Here is a 20599-nt window from a genome sequence, read left to right as displayed (position 1 = left end):
AATTTAAAAACAGTATGAGTCCTCTACACTTATCCGAATCACACGGTCAAATGCTCAGTCGTCCGAATTGAAGTGCATTCAAGTGGACGAAAACAAATCGTGTTCATTTATACATATTTACACACACGTACTTATATATGCACTCTATCTGGCTTTGTAACGCAACCGACATGGACACATTGATCCTTGAATATTTCATGAGCGTGCAATACAATTTGGATGTATTTATTATCGAGATGTGACGGCATGTCAAGGCGCCGCAGTTGAACAGTGGGCATGTTTATTTCATGGAGAGAAAGAGACGATCATAAGCAGAAAACAAGAGGGGGTGGGTAGGAGGGAGGGGGGGGGGGCTGAGAAGAGATTTGAACAGGGGGAGCGTGGAGTCGACAACACAAGAGGGGGTGGGTGGGTGGGGGGGAGTTCCAGACTGCATAGACTGCGGGGTTTTTATCCGTTCAGGAACTTGCAGGGCGCCGTGAGCCGTATGCAGCCTGACTTGGACGGCCTGTCGTGTCGTTGGGATGGCCCTCTGGCAGAAAGCCCAGGAGTTCGGTGTGCATCTGGCTGTACGTCAACCCAAGTTGGACAACCTGTCATCTTGTTATAGTTAAAAAAATAATAATCTAAAAGTAGCCGCGTCATACGTTATTTGTGTCTTTTCAAAGCATCTTTACGCTTCATTGGTTATGACGATGGGGTGAGTAAAGACATGTTAACATTACATATGTATTTTTTAATAGAATTAAAAAGACCGATTTTCATTTAGATTTTCCCCACGGCTGGATGAACATTGCAGATTTAATAAAATTACACATTTATCTGCTTTCAATTTAGCGCTTTGGATGGTCGGCTCACGCATGAGCGTAACAATTCTGACTTTGCAAAATAAACATAAAAATTAAACGGTACGAAGGAAGTGTTTTTAATTCAACCTTCACACCACGGCGATATGAACACTGCATGTTTTACACAGCGCGTTAATTGGTACGGTGCTTGTCGTACTTAGAGCGCAGCCCTGTTGCTGTGCTGGTTATATACGCAGCAACATTTCTGCACATGCACGACGGTTCGCTGCGGCTCATGCGGCAGCTGCCGATGTTCAGATCTTTCCTGGGGAGTTGGCGATGCGCTACCGTACCAAAAGCCGTCATGCACAATGGACGTTTCGAGCGGAAACATGCATTTAGCCATCTGCCTACGCACTTCGTTTGGTCGAACTCCGGCTCTGATTATAATTAATATTTCGGCTTTGATAACAAAGCACACGCACGCAGCGAGTGGGTAAGTGCCGCCCTCTACTGTGTGTGAACCGGAGGTAACTTTAAGGAATTTATTTCAGAGGTAGCTCTGTGATATCCGCTTCAACTCGAGCAAGGAAGGGGGGGTGCCCTCTGCGACAGATCCGATTGGATGATCTGTCTCGTGACGCGGATGGCGAAATTGGGATACAATTGGGAGAAGATTACGTCATATAATATTACGTAATGTAATTAATCGGTCTCTACATATCCAGCTTCCCTGCAAGCGATATCAGTACGGGCAACTGTGCTCAATAGGGACCTCTGCAACACCAGGGCCAAGAAGGAAGTTTCTTATTGAACTTGAATAAGAAAATCACATTATTTGAATGTATCCAAGTGATATGCCACCGGATTATCGTGGCTTTTGATGTTTTTTATCATATAAACTATGGTTATTTTCTTTGTAGCTAGAAGTGAGTTGCGTGCGTTGCTAGATTTTTTTTTCTTAAATACTCGACCAAATTGAGCTTTTTGCTGTTGATATTTTAGGCATATTTGTGATTTTAACATTTCTACACGAATCATATTATATATTTTGTTTTTACTTTGACCATCGCCGAGCGGCTACTGCATAGAAAATTAATACGGAGAGAAAAAAATACGCGACATTCAAATGCGTCCGCTCCATGTCCCTTAACACGACCGCCCTTGTGCAGGCTACGGCTCGGTGCCCTATAGAAAGCACCCACCAAAAGCAATGCATTAACAACATATAGTGCCACCGTGGTTTTTACCGTTTGGTGCTATTCTTGGCTTCAGTTAGGGTTTTTTTTTTATCTATGGGCGAATCCTATCAGGTTAGCGTGTTCTATTCCGGCATTGTTCCCTTGAAAAACGACAACGAAAATCCAAACAATAACAAGAGGGGCGGTGGGGGAGGGATATGTCACCAAACTATGTGATGACATTTTATCTGAAAAGGGAAAAAAAATGTGTGCCTCATGAAGCATTTGCAAGTGCCACGGACGACACGCGCGGCTCGGTAACCGAGATTGATAGCTGATGTGTCTTTTGAAAGGCATTGGAACGTTTAAGGGCCCACGTGCCATTGCTTCTTCAGTGTTAAATGCTAGAATATAATTCCAGTGCGGAAAAAATGGCATGAATATTCGTATTGCAGTTAACGGCAAATGTGTCCTTATTATCTGTAGACAGGGCATCGCTGCCTAAGGCAAATACTGGTTTATATTCTTGGTGCTTTCGGTAAAGTCACGTAGAAGGGAAATCATAAAATAATAAAACAATACAATTCTCACGACGTTTCGATTGCAACACAAGCAATCATCATCAGGTGTAAAAACTACAGCAAGAAAATTTGAAAAAGAAGTGGCGGTTTTTTCTTCAAATTTTCTTGCTGTGGTTTTCGCACCTGATGATGATTGCTTGTGTTGCAATCGAAACGTCGTGGGAATTTTATTATGTTTTATTTTTATTATTTATTATTTCCCTTCTACGTGACTGTACCGAAAGTACCAAGAATGTGAATCCCTAGAGTCACGAAAGCTTTAAATCGAAAAAAATATTCCTAGTGTTGTATATAGGCCTTTTTCCATTTTTGTTTTTGATATTAATAATGATTTTGCCGATATTTTTTTAAATCACTCGCGGGGTCGCTGGGAGCACAAACAAACGGAACCCCCCCCCTTTTCGAGCAGCTGTGTTGCGACTCTCGCAAGGATAATGACACCTTCCCCTCCCACCAACGCAAAGGGTCAGTCATAAAGTCAAATAAATAAATTACACACACACGCCCTCCCCCCGTGAAGGAAGGGGCCAGGCCTTGAGGAGACATCTCATCACCACAAACAATAGAACAAACACACATCAGACGAAAACCGGGCAGACAAGTTTTAATTAACAGAAGGACGACAAACTAGACTACAATCCACATAGCGGGTCACACATAATATTAATGCTAACGTTATTCACCTTAAATTATATTACATCTTGCCGTTACATGACCTTACAAAAACCAAGGAATATGAATTCCAACAGTCAAGAAACTTACTTCTAAAACTCAAGACAAAAAAATGTTAAGTAAACAGCACCGATCCCCGGATACAGACGGGGGGGGACGAAAATTAATAAACCCTAGGAAATGCGTCGTGATGACAATGAATCGCAGGTCTTAAAAAACATAGACCAAATGATATTTGTGCAGTATTAAACCGAGGGTCAGCCAGAAGAGATGAGGCGAGGTAGGTCGATCACGTGACCAAGATAAATGTATTCCAGAGAGAAAGAGAGCCTCCCGGCTGCCTTTGTCTTCCAGCAGCACGTGATAAGAATTTGCATACGCAGGCAGAGGGCATCTCCTCTTAAAAATAAAAATCAAATACCACGATGGAAACACGACTACGACATACCTTGAGTCACGTACAGAATCATAACTACAAGTGGTACGGTGTCAAACTATGCGGTAAAATAAATGTTTCACTTCAAAAGCCTCAGCACACCCTTTGTGCGATTCAAGAATCTCACACCGTGGAAGAGCAGGGGGGAGAGGACACGATCGGAGGGGGCACCCCCCTCCTTCCAGATTAATTAGTGCAGAGGGGGAGACAGAAGGACGCACTCGGGGCAATCTGAAGCATCTGTTTCCTTTTGATGGCGGGATGGCTTGAGGAAGGCGACAGGGAACCATGCCTTGATGAAACTCATATTACATCAATAAATGACACACACACACACATACGGATACACGTACACCCCCACAACGCAGAGCGAGATCAAATAAAGTTCCAGTCCTTTGTGAGAGAGCAGACGGAGTAGGCATCTGTTTTTTTTCCTCTCGCAAGAGACGCGCAGAGGGGAGATTTTTTCGGATATAAACAGCAACACGACACACACAATCATCTCGACAATCCATCTCGACAAGGGACAGCTCGGCGAGCGACAGAAGAGGGTGGAAAGCGGCAGGCTCCGGGGTGGCCCCCACAATCAACCGAGGATGGCGAGGCCTGCAGAGTAGCGATGTGTCACCGAGTGTGAGATCAGAGCTGAAAGACGAAGTATCGCTAAAATAGTTTTATTCTACATCGAGTGCCAGCTCCCAGTGTCAGCTCCCAGCAGCAGCTGCAGCCCGAGAGAAAGAGTGACGAGCGACGAAAGCAATCGTCTACCGCGGGAGAACACGCAGCAGGAGAGAGCGCACAACCAACGCGACCAGCGCAACCAGCTCAACCAGCACAACCAGCTCCACCAAGCAAGGGTGCCAGCTGCCAGCGGACAAGCGTTGTGCCGACTCGGCTCATCCAGCAGGGGAAAGAGCCTGACCAGCTGCCCGTGAGCAAGAGTGTCAGCGGACCAGCGGCAAGCGTGATCGAGCATCTTTAAGGACCAGCAACGTGCCGATGCAGCTCCTCCAGCAGTGGAAAGAGCCTGTATCTGCCAGCGGACGAGCAGCTAAGCCGACGCCCCGAGCGAGAAAAAGCAACGAAGCCGTTTGTACGACCCTCCCCCTCCCCCACACCCTCACGACGCATCGCCCGGCGTCTGCTTTACGCAAAGAATTGAACAAGTGGCAAAGAAAACACACAACACGCATATCGGGACAAATAAGATTGTTCCAAAAAGTATCTTTGTGCTTCAAGAAGGGTTGCCATTCCAAGGTGGGGCATTAAATATCAACTGATCGTGAAGAACATTGCTACCCATTGAGTTACGTGGATACGGTCATTTAGAAATATTATAGTCGTTCGTTTTTTATAGCATAATCTTGCTGATGAATCTAATGACGTATACTTTTGCCTTTGGGGTATAATAATTGCTTTTATTGCCTTTCGTGAATATCGCTGCATGAATTTCAAGGACTTTTTATCCCTATTTTGCTGTATATGCTCGTGTTACTCTGAGGAAATATTCAATGGATCTGTTACCCAATTAACAACGTGACCATTGTGGGTTAAATGTATGGATCAATCAGGGGAACTTCTCCTGGAGTACTGTGTTGGTAATTCCAAGCATAATAATTCGCATATTAGAAGTGTTAAGGTTTTATTTTTTTATTTAAAGCTTTCGTGACTGCAGTAATTCATATTCTTAGCTCTTTCGGTAAAGTCACGTTGAAGGGAAACAATAAAAGAATAATATATCTAAAACAATTAAATTCTCACAATTTTTAATAAATAATAAAATATATAAAAAAATGCGCGAATTTTTATTTATTAATTTATTAAAAATTGTGAGAATTTAATTGTTTTTTGTATATATACTTTATTATTTTATTGTGTCCCTTCAACGTGACTTTACCGAAAGAGCTAAGAAAATGTTAAGGTTTTATTTAGAAATTAAAATTGCATACGACAGAAGTGTTTGAGTGTTTCTTTCCTGAGTTCATGCATAATAATCTTATTTATAAGAACTGTATCCTGAATTTGGAGACCTGATATAAACACACTAATACATAATCAGTAAATGTTAAAGCAAGAATAATTGTATTATACCGATCGATAATACGACCCTAGACGACGAAGCATACTTACATCACACCTGCATAACTTCACACGATTAATTGTACGATCCGATTGATGGTACGACCCTCGTCAGCGAGGCAGAGCCTAATTATCATAACTGCGCACATTAGTATAATCGCATATACTCGCATAAATTAATACGATTATCTCCCGAATTAGCATAATTTATGCACATAGTTACATAAATTAAACCAATTTCGGATAATTACGCATTTTTCCAAATTTCATTCGATTTTTATTATTTTCATCAAATTTTCATACCCGGCATATACAACACTAGCACGTGGCAATATGATCATGAGCTAAATGCCGATGTCTGCTCGCCACGAGAGGCTTCCTCCAATGAAGGAGCGCAGACTTCAATGCTTGGTCCATGGTTTGGGTTTCAAGGCCACAGTCGCATCGTGGTTTTTCATTAATTTTACATCCATTAAAGAGATGTGCGCAGCGGCCTGTTGATGTTCTGATGCGGTTTGATGGCCACAACAGTGCCTTGTGTTGCGGTAGTGGGAAATGTCGAAGCGAGGGGGTGTGATGTTGGGTTGTTCCACTCTGTTCACCGGCGTTCTCGCGGATCTGGGTGAGATGATCTGATGGTGACAGCGCGATCCCAGAAGGGGGATCGGGACTTTGAGTCGTTGGCGAGGTTGGTCCACTCAGAGACCCTGTCCGATTTGATTCTGGCCCTCAACTAAAGGGGCCTTTAAGCTCTGCTTATTTTATCCGGATTCAAATTAACGACATCCACTTCGCCCGGCCTTGTGATTCAAATAATTGTGTAAATTTCAGACACTGCATGTTAATTATACCCGCATTTTTTAAAATGATTTCAAGAACAAAAAATGAGTTTCTAATCGGATGCATAATTATACTCCTCCCTCCTTAAACGCTTCAAACACTGACATGGCTGCCTTTTGTGTTAGAAAATTGCGGCCCATTATTCTCGGCAAAATAACCATGTTAAACACGACCTGTGCCCACGTGCGCTTTGCTCCGTATCAATATTCGCCACGAGACACCTCCGCATATTTTGCAAAGTGGGCCACAATGTCTTGACACGCGGCGACAATTAACCACCCACCGGGTTCGGTGGCTCGCTGCTCTTATAATCGTACGGTGAAGCAAAACAATGAATGCTGCACTGTTTTTTTTTTATCAGGCGATAATTAATTATAGCAGCGCACCCTTTGGCACCGTTTAGGCATTTATCAATGTTCTGCACTATTCTAGCCGCAACTGGGCCCCCCGCCCCGCAACCCACCTCTGCCCACTCCCCCCAGTTAAAACAACGCTATCCTTGTGTAAACAAATAGGCAGCTAATGAGGCTCCCTGCGTGCGAATGATGCCCCTCCCTCCACCCCCGTCGCCCGCATATGAACGAGGATGTCTTTGGCGTTGCACCATCGCCTATTGGACGCTCTCCGGCGCGTCACAAGGGGCGATTTGCATGACGAATGACGCACGCGCCACGAGTGAAGGCTGGCCCGGTGCACGAGGCGGTTAGCACCGTCACTGATTCCCGAACCACGTTTGTCTCCCCCAGTTCCAATTTTGACATCAGGTGTCAGGTTAAGGTTGAGTCGAGCTACGGGGAAGTCCGGAACAGGTTTGGTTATTAGCCACAGATGTTAGCCGTCTGCGGGAAAGGAACTCGTAGCGTGGTGTGCGAACCACGACATTACCGCGACTCGCTCTTTTTCTCATTAGTGTTCAAGCGCGCGCATACACACAGGGGTATGTGTACGTATGAGATGGCACATCAGTTGGGAGCCACTCGCAGGCCCCGTGTCTTTCGTAACAACGCTACTCTGCAAGGTTGTATTGTGGAATGAAGCCTCGTCCTCCGAGGAGAAACTGTGCCCTGGCCTCATTTGAACAGATCCTCTCTCCCATTCTTCCCCGTCGGGCATTTCACTCTCATAACGGAGAAGCTGCGCGGCGTGGTTGCCGACGGCGGTGAAAGTTACCGTCAGTAGGGGTTGGGATGATTCGTGAGCACTTTGGGTTTGGCGGGAGCGAGTTGTCCACAAACGTTAGCGTCCGCGTGTTTTTTTTTTTGGTGTGAAACAGGTCATGTTATTATTTCATTGCCGGAGTGATGTATTTTTGTTACTTTCTTTGTTCTTTTTATGGAACCCCCACTGCCCCCCCCCCCCCTCCAACTCCGGGGAATATTTAATATCAGAGCTATGCCACGATGCAGTGAAGATGCCTTATTTACAGCGTAACTGCCATCTAGAATTTTCATGCTTTTAAATAATTAAACATTTGTTTCTAATTTTGAACTTAACTTGAGTGTGGCCTACAGGCTACATATATTTATGATATTGTACATTTCTAAATATGCATTTGACTGTATTGAGCGTGCAATGTTACCATCATCCCACCAGGTGTCGCACCTTGAGCATTAACCAGTGCTGAACCGTTAACCGTTAACCATTGTCTTGCACCCCACAGCACCCCACTCTGCTGCACCCCACAGCACCCCACTCTGCTGCACCCCACAGCACCCCCACTCTCCTGCACCCCACAGCACCCCCACTCTCCTGCACCACACAGCACCCCCCATTCTGCTGCACCCTACAGCACCCCCACTCTCCTGTACCCCACAGCATCCCCACTCTCTTGCACCCCACAGCACCCCACTCTCCTGCACCCTACAGCACCCCCACTCTCCTGCACCACACAGCACCCCCACTCTCCTGCACCCCACAGCACCCCACTCTCCTGCACCCCACAGCACCCCCACTCTCCTGCACCACACAGAACCCCACTCTGCTGCATCCACAGCACCCCCACTCTCCTGCACCACACAGAACCCCACTCTGCTGCATCCACAGCACCCCCACTCTCCTGCACCACACAGCACCTCCACTCTCCTGCACCACACAGCACCCCCACTCTGCTACACCCTACAGCACCCCCACTCTCCTGCAACCCACAGCACCCCCACTCTCCTGCACCCCACAGCACCCCCACTCTGCTGCAACCCACAGCACCCCCACTCTGCTACACCCTACAGCACCCCCACTCTCCTGCAACCCACTAGAAATCGGTCACCCGCTTCATGAAAATCCAATTCGTCGTGATATTGTCAAAATCATCTCATTAATTGCCAAAAATGGAACAAATTTATAAAGCATTATGCAAGAATAGAACTACTCTTCAATATTTTATAGGCGACGTTTCGGACAATGACTATTTTTCACAGCGCGTTATTTGCTCATGTTTATGTAAAGTTCCCACTCGACTGATGACTCAGACAGTTGAAACCGGTGCAGAGTATAAATACACCATCAGCAATTATGTTCGCGATCAACTGCTGAAAGAAGGCCTTCTCGTGCCACTGGCATTTGTCATCGTGCCGTGATCCCAAAATTGATCTCGCTCCTGCACGTGGACCGACCCTGTCACTCAATCTCTGGCCGTGGTGATCGTCGTCCTGGGCACCCCTCCCCCTTTTGTCTGCTATTCTGTCACCAGTCTCGTCCCTTGTCCATCAATCCTCCCAGAGATTTGTCCTGCCAGAGACCACTTTTCACAACAGCCAATGCGATGCCTCTGATCCGCATATCCATGTGGCTCCTGTCACTGTGTTTCATTGTAATTCTGAGCACGCGCCTCACTCTGCTTCTTTGAGCACTTTTCAGCTGTTTTGTTTTGTTTTTGCTGTCAGTGTGTTTTATTTCTGATCCATACGATTCATTGATCGTAATGCGCGGTTCATGGATTGTCCACTCCTCAACTCGGAGACGAACACGTTGGGCAGGCGTTTGCCATTAAATCTTTCCCATGGTCCTTTCAAACTGTCGTGCCCGAGAGACCAGGACACACAGTTCCGCGAACAATGGAGGAGTTTTAACACCTGAACGAATAAAAGAGAAGGCTACATCTCCCCCCACCCGCCCGCACGCAGCCACAGTCCGCGCATTGTCAAACTTGGTGGGATGTTGACGCGCGTTGCCCGAGGAAGTGAACGATCACATCCACAATGACCTTGGATGACACTGCGGAACATCCTCGCTGACCAATGACGACAGCCGTCCTCGGGGCTCGCGAGGCTGCCTGCAATTCCAGCGCTCTTTTGCTTTTCGAAGGTTTGCATTTTAATCTTCCAGACAGAAACCCCCATGGCAAAATGGGCGACTTGAAGGAGGAGGCGGCGGCGCGCGTCGAGACTCTTGTCGCTTGCGACTCGTTGGTACACAACGCAGGGCACAGTCGCCTTTCCTTGGCGACGTTCCGTGCACACACGCAAAAAAAAACAAGATTCCCCGTATAGCCTTCACAGAATGTCGGGGCAGTTGCTGTTAGCGAGCACCTCGCTAACACACACACACACACATAAATACAAATAGAAAGATCCTCCATATATCCTTAACGGACTGTCGGGGCAAGTGCTGTTTGCGAGCACCTTTTGAGGCCAGCACAGCACACGAGGAGGTGGGTGGCCAACACCACTCTCGGCCGCCTTTGTCTCCCTAGTGGCGACGTGTACACACCGTAACGGGTACTCATTTGAGGCTGAGTCGACTTAGGCGAGACCCAGGACCGGTTAAAATAATCATCGCCTGTGTTGACAAGCGAGCGGGAATCGAACCCGGGCCGCCGGGTTCGTCGTGCAGCGTGGAGTGCAGCGCTAACCGCTACACGGCCGCTCACACGCAGGACCTGCACAGCACCCGAGGCGTTCCCGACACACAGAGGCCCCCCCCCCCTCCCTTCTCCCCCGCCGAAAAGCGTCTAATCTCATATACAACGAGATATATATATACACGCGCGCGCTCCGCACAATGGGACGGAGAGTGCTGATCATCCTCTTTTATTTTTTACCGTCGTGCCATGTCCCCTAATTTGAGTATAATTGTGCTCTTGATATAATGTCATGAGATTACGGGAGCACTGTCAACGCTGCCAGTGCATCACCTTGTCATCAAGAAGGCACCCACCCGGTTGTTAACGTCACCGAACTATGTTTGAGGTCCCTTCAACCGACTCTTCATTCACACTCGGGGCACTCTACCAATATGACGTGCAAAGAGCGTTCCTTCCACGTCAATGGAACTAATATTTACAGAACAGGAATAAAACACATTCTTTCTGTGCTGCGCTGAGACCTTCTTTGGTTCTTTCGGTAAAGTCACGTAGAATGAGAATAAAATAATAAATTAATAAAATAAAATAACACAATAAAATTCTCACGACGTTTCGGCCACAACACAAGCGGCCTTCATCACTTGCGTTGAGACCGTTAACCCACCACACTTGAGTTCGAATCCATGCTGCAGGTAGCTGCAGAATGGATTCGAACTCAAGATCTTAGCGGTGCCAGCTCTGTTGGTAGTATTGTTCGCAGTGCCCTGAACCACCCGGCTACCTGGCCACTTTTTGCGTTGGTGAATCTCAATGTGGTCAGGGCAGACACACCAGGTAAGGCCAACTGAGCTACGTCGCTCTTTTTCAGAAGCGACCTGGCCACAAATGATAGCCCAACGAAGTGGCTTATTACTTGTAGATTTTTTTTAATAGCAGCCACATACTCTAAAGGCGTGCTTCTAAATGTGGAGGGAAAAACCGGAGGACCCTGGAGAAAAATCCACGCGACCACGGGGAGAGAGACACGCAAACTCCAAATATACAGCAGGCGTCAGGGTCGGGATCGAACCCACGTCCTGCTGTACACTAGGCGAGGTAATTAACATCTCGACACCGTGGTGCCTCTAATAAAAATTGCCATGCGCCAGAGTAAACTGGATTTTCGGAATCTGCGCTCACCGCCAGACTCCCCAACTGCAAGGTTGCATCTCGCACCGTGCGCACGATGCGAAGTCAATCCCAGACTCCACAGCTTGCCAGCTGTCCTCATGAGCCCTGTCTCCGAGAAACTGCCTCGTGTATTTCCAATTGTCTGGCTTTTTCAGTGATCGGATCTGTATTGGCTTTCATCATCCATAGCGCCGCTACACATTGTGTCCTGTTTTTATAATGGCGCTGTTCATATTAGACGCCTACTAACTGAGGGCGAGGGTTAATATTATCGTTTCGCAACGACCAAGGTGAGGAAAATACGCATTTCATCATCACCATCGCCAACGGCCACAATCCATCCAACTTTTGGATAAAGGTCCTGCACCAAACCGTCGACAAACTCTAATGAACCATTCCAGAGAGTCTGCACATGAACCGATCCCATCGCTCAATCTTTGCGGTGGATGTCCTCCCAGGCGCCCGCAACTCCCCTTTGCCGGTCACAGAAAACGCTGCAAACGCGGCAGGTCACCAGGCGAAAAGAATACCGCTTCTTTTCCATTGTTGTTAATGAGATTGACTCCGTTGTGGCAAGTTTAAATGCGTGGCTTCTCATTGAATGAAGACACATTCCGGGCGTTACCCAGGCAGCTTATATTTAACGTCGTTCAATGTAAGCGCAGGACGCTGTGAGTAATGCACCAGCGCTATCGATCGTCCCTGCCCACGCGCGCCCTCACAGGTCTGCACCTGGATTGATTGCAGGGCCTCTTAATTGATCAGTGCTTGCTCAGAACGGCATTGCCCTTCACTGTGTAGCGCTTCTTGCCAGGGAGACTTGGATAATCGTGTTGGAAGTGGGGAGGGGGTGTTCTCGTTGCTGCTGCTGCTGCATCCAATACCAAGACAAAGTTTTCAACAAACAAGCTCTGACTTTGAAAATCTATGGACGAGTGTGGATGTGTGTTGAACTTCTTCTGCGCCGTACGTAGCCAACCGCGCTAACTGAAGACAAAGAGCATTACTGCATCATGACTTATTTTATTTCATTTCGCCCTCCGCGGGAGGACACTTTGCAAAGAATCTGTATTTGAGAATGTAACTGTTAATTTAAATTTGATTTAAAGCTGGGTTTTTGTAGGAGTGCTCGTGACCGAGTGTGTACTTATCGAGAAGTTTTCGTGTCAGTCCTAACTTTTGTCAATTTGTTAACCGAGTTAACATTTTCTGAATCGCTCGGAGCACCAAGATTCAAAGTGTGATCACCAAACTATACAATCGATCTCTCTCTCTCTCGGCTCTGAATAAAGAAAGGGTCATTGTCCACTCCATTATATATTATTCTCTGACAAGACAGCATTAATGATGAATGTGGTCATTTGTGTATTTGTGAAAAAAGATTATATTTTACTAATATAAAGCATAAATAATGGTGACACCATGTGTGACTCAGAGGTGGAAGGGAATGAATAGAATCCGTTTTTTTTACATTCATTTTTATGTCTTTGATTATGTTTTGCTCTCCCGTAAGTGTGACCTCCCAGTTACATAAATAGACTTCCTTCACGTCAACGTTGCCCTCGCTTTTAACGAGAGCTGTCATTATAAACATTACCAATTATAAACATCGGAGAGGCGATGGGTCCTGATGGATGCGACTGGGAATTGGGGAACACAGGTAGCAGTGTGTGGGAGGCTCATTTAAGTGGCATTTCTGCGTCTGTACAAGGGGCTTTTACATTGTCGAGGCTGCTAACGCCTCCCTCGACTGACCACAGCAGCAGCTATCTTCATCACACGATCCGAAGCCAACGTCCTGCCACAACTTAACAGAGCAAAGGATAGGTACGGTCGAATCATCGTCAGCCATGATCAATTCGTTTATTCTTCTCGATTGAAAACCCCATTTATTTCGAACTGCTTTGTGTGTGTGTGTAGTTTGTTGTCTCCCTTCCCGTACCTCCGATCAGCACGGTTGGCTACGTACGGTGCGAAAGAAGGTGAACATACATACAACATACAATACACTGGTGACGACAACTGCAGAGATGGAGCTATGAGATGAGATTTTTCCGTCCGAGAGGATATCGAATGGAATCGCCGACCCGCACTGAAGGAATTAAAGAGCCACTTTACACTTTCTAGGAGAATGCGTTTCAGCCCCTGTCATGGAAAGAGCGGATGAACGCGTGGCTGCCAGCCAACCTCGAAGCCAGGCGTCTACAATTTCAGTGTCCCAGCCAGAGCGCCTCTAAATGATTGGATCAGCATTTGCTACAATGTGCTCATGACATATTTTACTTATTAGTGAACCATGGGGGTCGGGGGTTGAAACGTGGCACAGTGGTTGGCACTATAAAGACAAAAATCCCCCGTATAGCCTTAACAGACTGTAGGGGCAAGTGCTGTTAGCGAGCACCTATGAAGGCCGGAACCGCACACGGGGGGGTGGGTGGCCAGCACCACGCCCGACCGCCTTTGTCTCCTTAGTGGCGATGTTTACACACCGAACCAGGTACTCATTTGAGGCTGAGTCTACTTAGGGGAGGTCCGAGATCGGTTCAGATAATTGTCACTGGTGGTGGCCGTGAGCGGGAATCGAACCCGTGTCGCCGGGTTCATAGCGCAGCGCGCTAACCGCTACACTATCGCTCCCCACTATGAACCCTTTGCCACAGCTAACATCAGTGGAGAATTACATCTGAAACGGTACTGGCCCGATCTTCGCCAACTGCATTGGCCAGCCGGTTTTCATTCTACCAAGGATAAAAGGCTGTTCATGATTATTATTAAATTTCGATTTAAAGCTTTCGTGACTGCAATGATTCATCTTCTTTGGTTCTTTCGGTAAAGTCACGTAGCGCTGTCCTACCAGACAGTCTCGCCCCCTTCACCTGATGAAGGCCGCTTGTGTTGTGGCCGAAACGTCGTGAGAATATTATTGTGTTATTTTATTTTATCAATTTATTATTTTATTCTCATTCTACGTGACTTTACCGAAAGAACCAAAGAAGATGATTATTATTGTTGTTGTTATTATAAGTAAAGCATATACAGTATATACTATTTGGTGCATGGGTGATAGCCATGAGCCAGCACCACTATGATTCTGGGTTTGATTCCGTGGTTTCAGCAACTTGTAATGAAACTGGGTTTTCAAATGTTGTGAGTTTGTGGTCCCAGCCCAGTTATCGATGACTGCGCAAATGAATATCCTCTTCAAATAAGTTACTTACTTAATGTGTATGTATGTTCAACTTGTTTCCCACGTGCACATTTGGCTAAATACCTGCTCTGGGGAATAAATGTTGTTACATTTATACGCGCCAAACACTATCTGCAGAGCGTATGTAAAGTGTTTCACGAGCATGAGTATAAGGGCCTATTAAAGTCACTTAAATAAGCGAGCAATATCTCCTTCACAGATCCATATCCACGTAAGAAAATGTTAACATGAAACATTTCTTACGTGACCCATCAGCCGCACGGGATTATGTGTGTATGTAATTTGCACAGCATTGTTTCAAGAAAAAAGCAACACTTAACTGGTTCAGAACGTAGTTCTGTCACACGAAATATTCGGGAACGTTCTCTGACACAGGCTGGCACAACTGCTGAATACATTCCCAATGGATAGTTATTTACATTATGTCATGATTATGGCACAATTGAACATTCTAACGAGTACAAAAAAATGATTATTACGTTTCTATCCGTTTACATTTTCAGCAAACTTCTATAAAACTGTATTTTCTGCATGTTACTTTAGACATTGTTGTTGTTCCACCAACTTACCGGGACGGGACGCATGATTAAATGATGCGAAGTCACCGGCCAAGCGATTTGATCCTCCCTGATCAGTGGCTTCACCACGGAGTTTAAAGCCACCGATCCTGAAAAGCGGGTCTCGTGCTGCGGGTTTTTGCGTGGATCGCCGCGTGCGGCACGAGGACCCTCCGATACCCACCCAGCAAACTCGTCCACTCATTGTAAATGCCACAAGATGGTTACAAAAACAACAACTACAACAACAACAACGACACCGCGCGCTGCAATTTAGACGCAACGCGCACGCAATAACCCAGCAGATGCGGTTACAACATCCACTCGAGTTGAGTAAAGCTGTCATTTTAACATTACCTAAACTGTACATTTTGATTCGAATTTTTTTCATATTTCCGCAGCCGTACATTGTGAGATAATCACATTGTGAGATAATCACATTGTGAGATAATCACATTGTGAGATAATCACATTGTGGTCGTTTTAATTAAATGCGCGGCTATGTTTTATGCGCTCGCAGCAGGCCACGCTCGGCTCGTCGGCGGCCTCGGCGTCGTTGTGGCCGAGGAGAAGTCGCCACGGCACTCCTCGACATTTCAGAATCAGAATATTTATTAAAAGCTATATATGAATAAACACTCCCCTCCCGCCACCCCGAATAAACTTTGTTTATTTTACCAGGAGAGGCCCCACTGAGCCGTACAGCTCTCTTTCAGAAGCCACCCGGCCACAAATGACGGCTCCACGAAGTGGCTTATCACGTGCGATTGTACAGCAGCCAAATATTCCGTTATTTACACTGGAGGAATCCGATGAGCCGTAAAGCTCTTTTCCACAGATGCCCACCGAGAGGGCGAAGCGCGTGCTCGAAGGAGCGCGATTCTGGGTCCGTGAATAATTGAACTCCTTAACCCCTTCCGCGCGCAGGCGATTGCAACAGCCCCTTGGCTCGGAAGCGGCTGACGAATTTCAACTGACGGGCGGGGGTAGCCGTCTCGCTGCGCGTGAAAGCGGTGTAAACGGAGAGGGCGCGCAACGCCCTGGTAACAGCAGCCCGCACCGCTATTGTTGTGCATGCACACCGCCCGCTCTCCCTTGACAGTGCCGGATTATCCTGGTAGCAAAAGTAGCTGCATGTGTAGTAGTAGCTACGGGCCCCGCACTTTCAAGGGCTCCGCGCTAAATGCTTTCAAGCTATCAATTCCGGTTCAACGATTCTGCACTTGCTCTATTACTATAGTACTATACCGCCTTCAACTTTTATGAACGACTGGGTGTTTTAGGTTAGCGATTTTGTCGTATTATCCAGCTGTATAGCAAATGAAAAAAATACATTTACTTTGCTATGCAAGTAAAAAACTTTACGTGTTTAAATACTTAAGTTTTTTTTTTAACGAAGGGTCCCTTTATAACATATGCTACAGAATTTGCACTGGCTTGATCCGGCACTGCTCCTTGAGAGACGGAGTCCCCCCTTTGTCTCGTTGAACCGCCACCACTGTGAGCCGTGGCTCCGGTGGAAAGTGTTGATTGACAGATTTACCGGTGGCACGGTAGCTCACGTGGCAGCGTTGTTAATTATACAAGCACGGCTGTCACCGGGGTTCCATCGTTTTTTTTTCTTCTGTTGACGATTTATCTTAGCGTTTACCTTCCGTCACCACGGTGGTGGCGAGGAGCTTTCGGGCACTCGGTGTGTGGGAGCGGGCGATGGTGCAATATTGGGGTGCTGACTCATGTCACCAGCGCTGCGAACAATAACGGAGAGGGCTTCCAGGAAAAGCGCGTCATCAGCTTCAATTGCACGCTCGCGCAAATGCCTCGTCCCGCAAACGCGGTGGGAATTTATGGACGGCGTCGGTCGTCGCGTACGAGAGAAAACCACTGACGATGGCCCCAAAATCAATCTGCTCCCGCGCATTCACCAAGTCGTTTTTTTTTTCCAGCGGTCGGCTGCTTTGCGAAAATTTACTGCCAACGCTGCTGCTCATCGCGGCACCATATTGCTGGCTCGGGACTTCCGCTCTCGAAACGATGCAAACTCCGCCTCGAGTTTTCCTGTCTCAGTTGACGCGAACTTCTACGACTTCCAATATTGCGGCTTGACCGGCACAGGGTCATTGCGAACTCCAGTCCTCGCCTGCGAAGCTGAGAGGCCCAAATCCATCTGCGTGTGACGCGGCCGAGTGTGATGCTGCTGGCCGGGTGTGATGCTTCTGGCCGGGTGTGATGCTGGTGGCCGGGTGTGATGTTGGTGGCCGGGTGTGATGCTTCTGACCGGGTGTGATGCTTTTGGCCGGGTGTGATGCTTCTGACCGGGTGTGATGCTTCTGACCGGGTGTGATAATGGTGACCGGGTGTGATGCTTCTGACCGGGTGTGATGCTTCTGACCGGGTGTGATGCTTCTGACCGGGTGTGATGCTTTTGGCCGGGTGTGATGCTTCTGACCGGGTGTGATGCTTCTGACCGGGTGTGATGCTGCTGGCCGGGTGTGATGCTTTTGGCCGGGTGTGATGCTGCTGGCCGGGTGTGATGCTGCTGGCCGGGTGTGATGCTGCTGGCTGGGTGTGATGCTTCTGACCGGGTGTGATTCTTTTGGCCGAGTGTGATGCTGCTGGCCGGGTGTGATGCTGCTGGCCGGGTATGATGCTGGTGGCCGGGTGTGATACTGGTGGCCGGGTGTGATGCTGCTGGAAGCTGTAAGCCGGTGAAGGTCGGGGTACTCACTGGTACCCGTCTGACGTGGCCGACCAGCGATGGTTGATGCTCCCGAAAGCGACGCGCGCTGGGGTGGGTGGGGGGATAATTCAAATCTGCGTGGGCGACCACGTGACTGTCTGGTGGACGGAGCGCTAATGAAGACACACACACGGTCGTTGCCTTGCGGTGAAGTCGGTCAATTCCTCCTGCGCGTTTCATGCGGGATGAGCAAAAACCCGAGGTGGAGTTTGTAGCGTCCTCAAAAACTGGAGCCATGATCCGGCTCTTAATTTGAGTTTAGTGAAGCAATCTCAGTGACCGCAGTCTCCACTGAGGATGGCTACTCATGGTTGGTTGATCCAATCTCGTCGGATTTCGAAAAAAAAAATCCCCATCAAAGGTGAAGGTGCAACGCTGAAATGTATTTTTCATACCACTGCTGGCGGAAGAATCTCCACTACAGGGAGCTATAGGGAACCCCTCCAGAAGGTATTGTTACCCCTGTATTTATCATAAATAAATCAATGCTCCATCTGCCCATGGGCTTTTAAGACCAATTACATCCGGCAATATTTGTTTAAACAAGCAAACCGTGGAGCAGTTTTGACGTTCACGGTCTCACCGGCAGAGGGTCGGGCTTGTTAAACCAAACAATGCTGGGTTTGCAAATGCGATTGGCAAGATCACTCCAACGAGAAGATGGGGCCCCGCGCAGCACAAAATGTGCAAAAATGATTGTGCGTTAAATTTCGATTTGAAACTTTCGTGACTACAAAGATTAATCTTCTTTGGTTCTTTCGGTACCAAAGTCACGTAGAATGAGAAGAAAATAATAAAATAACAATACAATTCTCACGACGTTTCGGCCACAGCACAAGCGGCCGTCTTCAGGTGAAATGTACAGAACGGCCGCTTGCGTTGTGGCCGAAACGTCGTGAGAATTTTATTGTGTTATTTTATTATTTTATTCTCATTCTACGTGACTTTACCGAAAGAACCAAAGAAGATTATTGTGCGTTGTTGTGGAGCGTTGTGAGTCGCGCAATTAATGAATGAACAAATCCCCATTTGTGTTTCAACATACAAATAGGATCGGTATATTGTAATCCGACGATCCATTGGTTTTCGTGTCGTGATTCAGTTTTTTTTTTAAATACCTGATGCAGTCGTCGCAGGGATGGGATGCACGCCACTATTGTGCATTTGAAAACGGCACGCGCCCGAGCGAATCGCGCTGCTACCCGCTCGCGTCGGGCGAGTCGTGGCCACGGAAGACGCAGACGACGACGACGATAATAAGCTGACATGTTTCTGAAAAGGTGGGGGAGGAAAAAAAACCTACCCTCCGCAATATCTCTTCCAATTTGCCGTGACAAAATAATTGCATGCAACAAGCGCCCCACATTTTTTTTTCTCTCCCGATGCAAACGAGCTGTCTAATCCCTCCGACTGAACAAACAACCCCCCCCCATCCCCCACTTACAGCTCCAATGCCACTGCACTGCTGCGCTTGTCATCATTGCATGGTCTCCTTGCCTCGTGAAGTAGTACACGATTAGTGGCCGCATCACTTTGCCAGCTCGCCGCTAAACGGGAACCTGCCGCGCTCTCGACTGAATCCGAGGAGCCGTGATCTTGGCACGCGCTCCCCACTCCCGTAGCTTTCATTGACCATGACCGGACACATTTACAGCCCCTTCCGCAATCCACTGCTGGATAAGGGCCTCCCCCCTCCCACCCCCCCAAACCGTGTCGATCATGGGGGGGGAGTGTCTGACCATACTTCACCACACTGGTCGGGGCGGCTGGAGGGGGCTTCAGGGCCAGGTGAGATGTCACGTGCCGCTGATTGCGAGCCGAGTTCGCAAGTGGCCAGGAGTCCAGACTCGGGTCGCCGGGTTCTTAGCGCAGCGCGCGAACCGCTTGCGCGCCACTGCTCCACCCAACGAGGTGATAGTGATCTTGTGAAATTCGCGTTTGTAATTTTCGCGCAATACATTAGTTCGCATCATCCAATTAAAACCGCTATAGACCCTCAGAAAAGAATGCCACAACTACCCGCGTTAATTTGCCCCGCTCGCGAAATCGACGCATCCGGAGCGACGGTGGCCTTTCGATGCGCGATCGTATTCCTTTCGTTTTTTCATGACGGGAGTCAATCATCCTTGGGCCTCACCTCCGTTGCACCCTCGTTGCACGAGTCCCATTACGCCGCTGTCAGCAGCGCGTCCTCGCGTTCAACGGCCGAGGGTTTTGCGTCTAAAGAGCACCGCGATCGGAGGCCGCAGCGGCGGCGGCGGCGGCGGCGCACAGCGGATAATGACCGCAAGCCCCGGAGTTGGGAAACGGAAGCAGCTGAACTCCCTGGGTCCCACGGCGCAACAGGCAGACGTCGGGCTCATTAAACAGTGGCCCGATGGGGTCCGTTCTTCTTCTTCTTCTTCTTATTCTTCTTCTTCTTCTTCTTCTTCTTCTTCTTCTTCTTCTTCTTCTTCTTCTTCTTCTTCTTCTTCTTCTTCTTCTTCTTCTTCTTCTTCTTCTTCTTCTTCTTCTTCTTCTTCTTCTTCTTCTTCTTCTTCTTCTTCTT

At 47.7% G+C, this 20599-nt stretch overlaps 1 protein-coding gene across 2 annotated transcripts in view; it reads right to left on the bottom strand.

Annotated features, from left to right (window-relative positions):
* LOC116941353 (A-type potassium channel modulatory protein KCNIP2-like) overlaps window positions 1–20599 on the bottom strand; it is a 130369-nt gene that overhangs the window by 105072 nt on the left and 4698 nt on the right. The window contains exon 1 of one of the 2 annotated variants that reach the window (XM_032952383.2): window positions 19170–19307. The exons of the other annotated variant lie outside the window; for it this stretch is intronic. Coding sequence (XP_032808274.2) covers window positions 19170–19215 — 46 coding nt within the window. The 5' untranslated portion in view covers window positions 19216–19307. Of the gene's footprint in view, window positions 1–19169; window positions 19308–20599 lie in introns of those variants that run through there. 2 annotated transcript variants of the gene reach the window in all.

This window comes from Petromyzon marinus, chromosome 11, assembly GCF_048934315.1.
Source record: "Petromyzon marinus isolate PM22_M1 ecotype Great Lakes invasive population chromosome 11, UKy_Petmar_22M1.pri1.0, whole genome shotgun sequence".
Lineage (NCBI taxonomy): Eukaryota > Metazoa > Chordata > Hyperoartia > Petromyzontiformes > Petromyzontidae > Petromyzon > Petromyzon marinus.
Note: the sequence above shows the minus strand (reverse complement) of the source record. Positions and strands in the feature narration are given on the sequence as shown.